The sequence below is a fragment of the Sprattus sprattus genome (genome assembly GCF_963457725.1).
Source record: "Sprattus sprattus genome assembly, chromosome: 8".
NCBI lineage: Eukaryota > Metazoa > Chordata > Actinopteri > Clupeiformes > Clupeidae > Sprattus > Sprattus sprattus.
Window position 1 is genome coordinate 15,823,201 of NC_137927.1, and position 1,900 is coordinate 15,825,100.

Consider the following 1,900-nt stretch of genomic DNA (forward strand, 5'->3'; position numbering starts at 1 on the left):
TTTTTACTCTACCTGTGTGTGTCCGAATGTGCCCCTGTAGTAGCCATGGCCTGGAGAAGGCTTTCCCGCAGAGCTTGCACACACAAGGCAGCGTGTGTGTGCGTATGTGCATTTTCAAAGCGCCCAGGCTCACATACTCCTTGTCGCAATACTTGCAGCTGAAGAACTTGTGACACTGCCACTCGCAGTGCAGCTGCCGATGCTTGGCCAAGCCAGAGAAGGTGAAGTAGGCCTTGTGACAGTCGAAGCACTCAAAGCGCTCCTGACTGCTGGGACTGGGGATCCCAAGGAGTGTTGCAGGACTGCTGGGGACCAGTTCTCCCGCAACGCGGAGCTCCTGCATCTGGTGAAACTGCTGGAGATCTGCGGGCCTAAGGTTGTCCAGAGGTTTGTGAGAATCCCTTAAGGGGTGAAGAGCAGCTTGAGCAGGGAAGGTGTGCTCTCGCTCTGGGCTCTCTGAGGGAACACTGGGGGCTTGCGAGGGCTGTGTTTTGGACACCGGTGTGTGGTAGAAGTCCATCTGTGTGAGAGTGTTCGGTGTGGAGGCCATGAGACATGGTTCAGTTTCCCAGAACAGAGTGGACTGCTGCAGACTTGAAACACTACACGGGGACTTAGGCAGACTGACGTGAAGTTCTGTAATAACAAAACATGTCCATTTGAGATGCAGGTCAGCAGTGCAATGCCATTATATTACCACTGCACAATAAGTATCAATGCCATTATATTACCACTGCACAATAAGTATCTTGATGTGCATCGGTGTGCAAAAATGCACTTTACGGTAGCATTGCCGTTCTTCACACTGAATCTCCAATTCAATGCTGGCTTTTTTGACAGAAATGCAATTACATGTTTAATTTAACTTCTCATGATTTAGGCTATTTCTTTAACAGCTACTCATGAACTCAAGTATGAAACCCGCTCATGCTACATCCCAAGCTGTCTCATCAGCATGCTCTTCTACTCTTTCAATTGCTATCGTGGTACTTTCTTTGGTGCTAAAAAAAAGGTTTGAGTGCTAGTTTGCTTAAAAGGATGAAGTTGAACAAAAACGGGGATTTCGGGGTAAAAGGAGCCTCATAGGCCACTGTATTAGACTGTTCAATGAGTTTAATAGGACCCTTCACAACCCAAAGAGGGAGACTAACAATCAGCTCCTTTTGTGTGAGAAATTTTGCACCTGCTTAACTCCAACAGCGTCTCGGTATCCGAGGAAAATAGTTTGTTTTCAGTCTAAAAAAATTTACGAATCACCTGCTCTGACAAACCTTCACTTCTTACTAGCAGAGTAATGTAAATATTCAAAACGTTAACATTTTGTTAGCGTTTCTGGTTACAAAGTCACAGTACGTGTGTCGAATTGGTTAGGCTACTTGTTAAGTTAGTTCATGTAATTCTGAGCTAAATGTCGACTAGGTTTTTTGACATGCCTTTCAAAATGATGATGAAATTATAACGCTCACTACTCCAGTTACTACACTAAAACTGTCATTTGAATGAAAAGGTCGTACCGTGTTCCTTTGAATCCAGCATACCATAGTTTGGCTTCTTACATGGGAGATGTTTCTTCACCAAGAAAGACCGTGGCATCTTACTGTATAGCCCGTGTATGTGAAATATCAAACGAACCCTGTCATTCACAACGACTCACACACGGCGACGGAAGAATGTTAGAATGAGAGTTCATGGAGAGGGATGGCCTGTTGAATAAATAGCTGATGCTGAGAGGCTGTCTTGGCCCCACATTCTTCAGTGGAGCAGAGGGAGTCAGGTGCAGGGGGTCGACAGAAATTAGCATAGACATCCCCCCTAACCAATTACAGTGAAAGGACAAGTGCAAGGGGGCCGAACCTCGTTGTCTATCAACATACCCCAACAAAACAGGTGCATCGCTCTG

The 1,900-nt window shown here is 45.8% G+C and overlaps 1 protein-coding gene across 1 annotated transcript in view; it reads right to left on the reverse strand.

The window, feature by feature from the left end:
* The window catches only part of snai3 (snail family zinc finger 3), a gene marked incomplete at its 5' end in the record, with an annotated part of 2,538 nt that extends 945 nt beyond the window's left edge, over positions 1 to 1,593 (reverse strand). Inside the window, 2 exons of the mRNA XM_080844118.1 lie at positions 13 to 636; positions 1,515 to 1,593. Of these exons, the coding sequence (XP_080700244.1) occupies positions 13 to 636; positions 1,515 to 1,593 (703 nt within the window). The remainder of the gene's footprint in view (positions 1 to 12; positions 637 to 1,514) is intronic.
* Between the last annotated feature and the right edge of the window lie 307 nt (positions 1,594 to 1,900).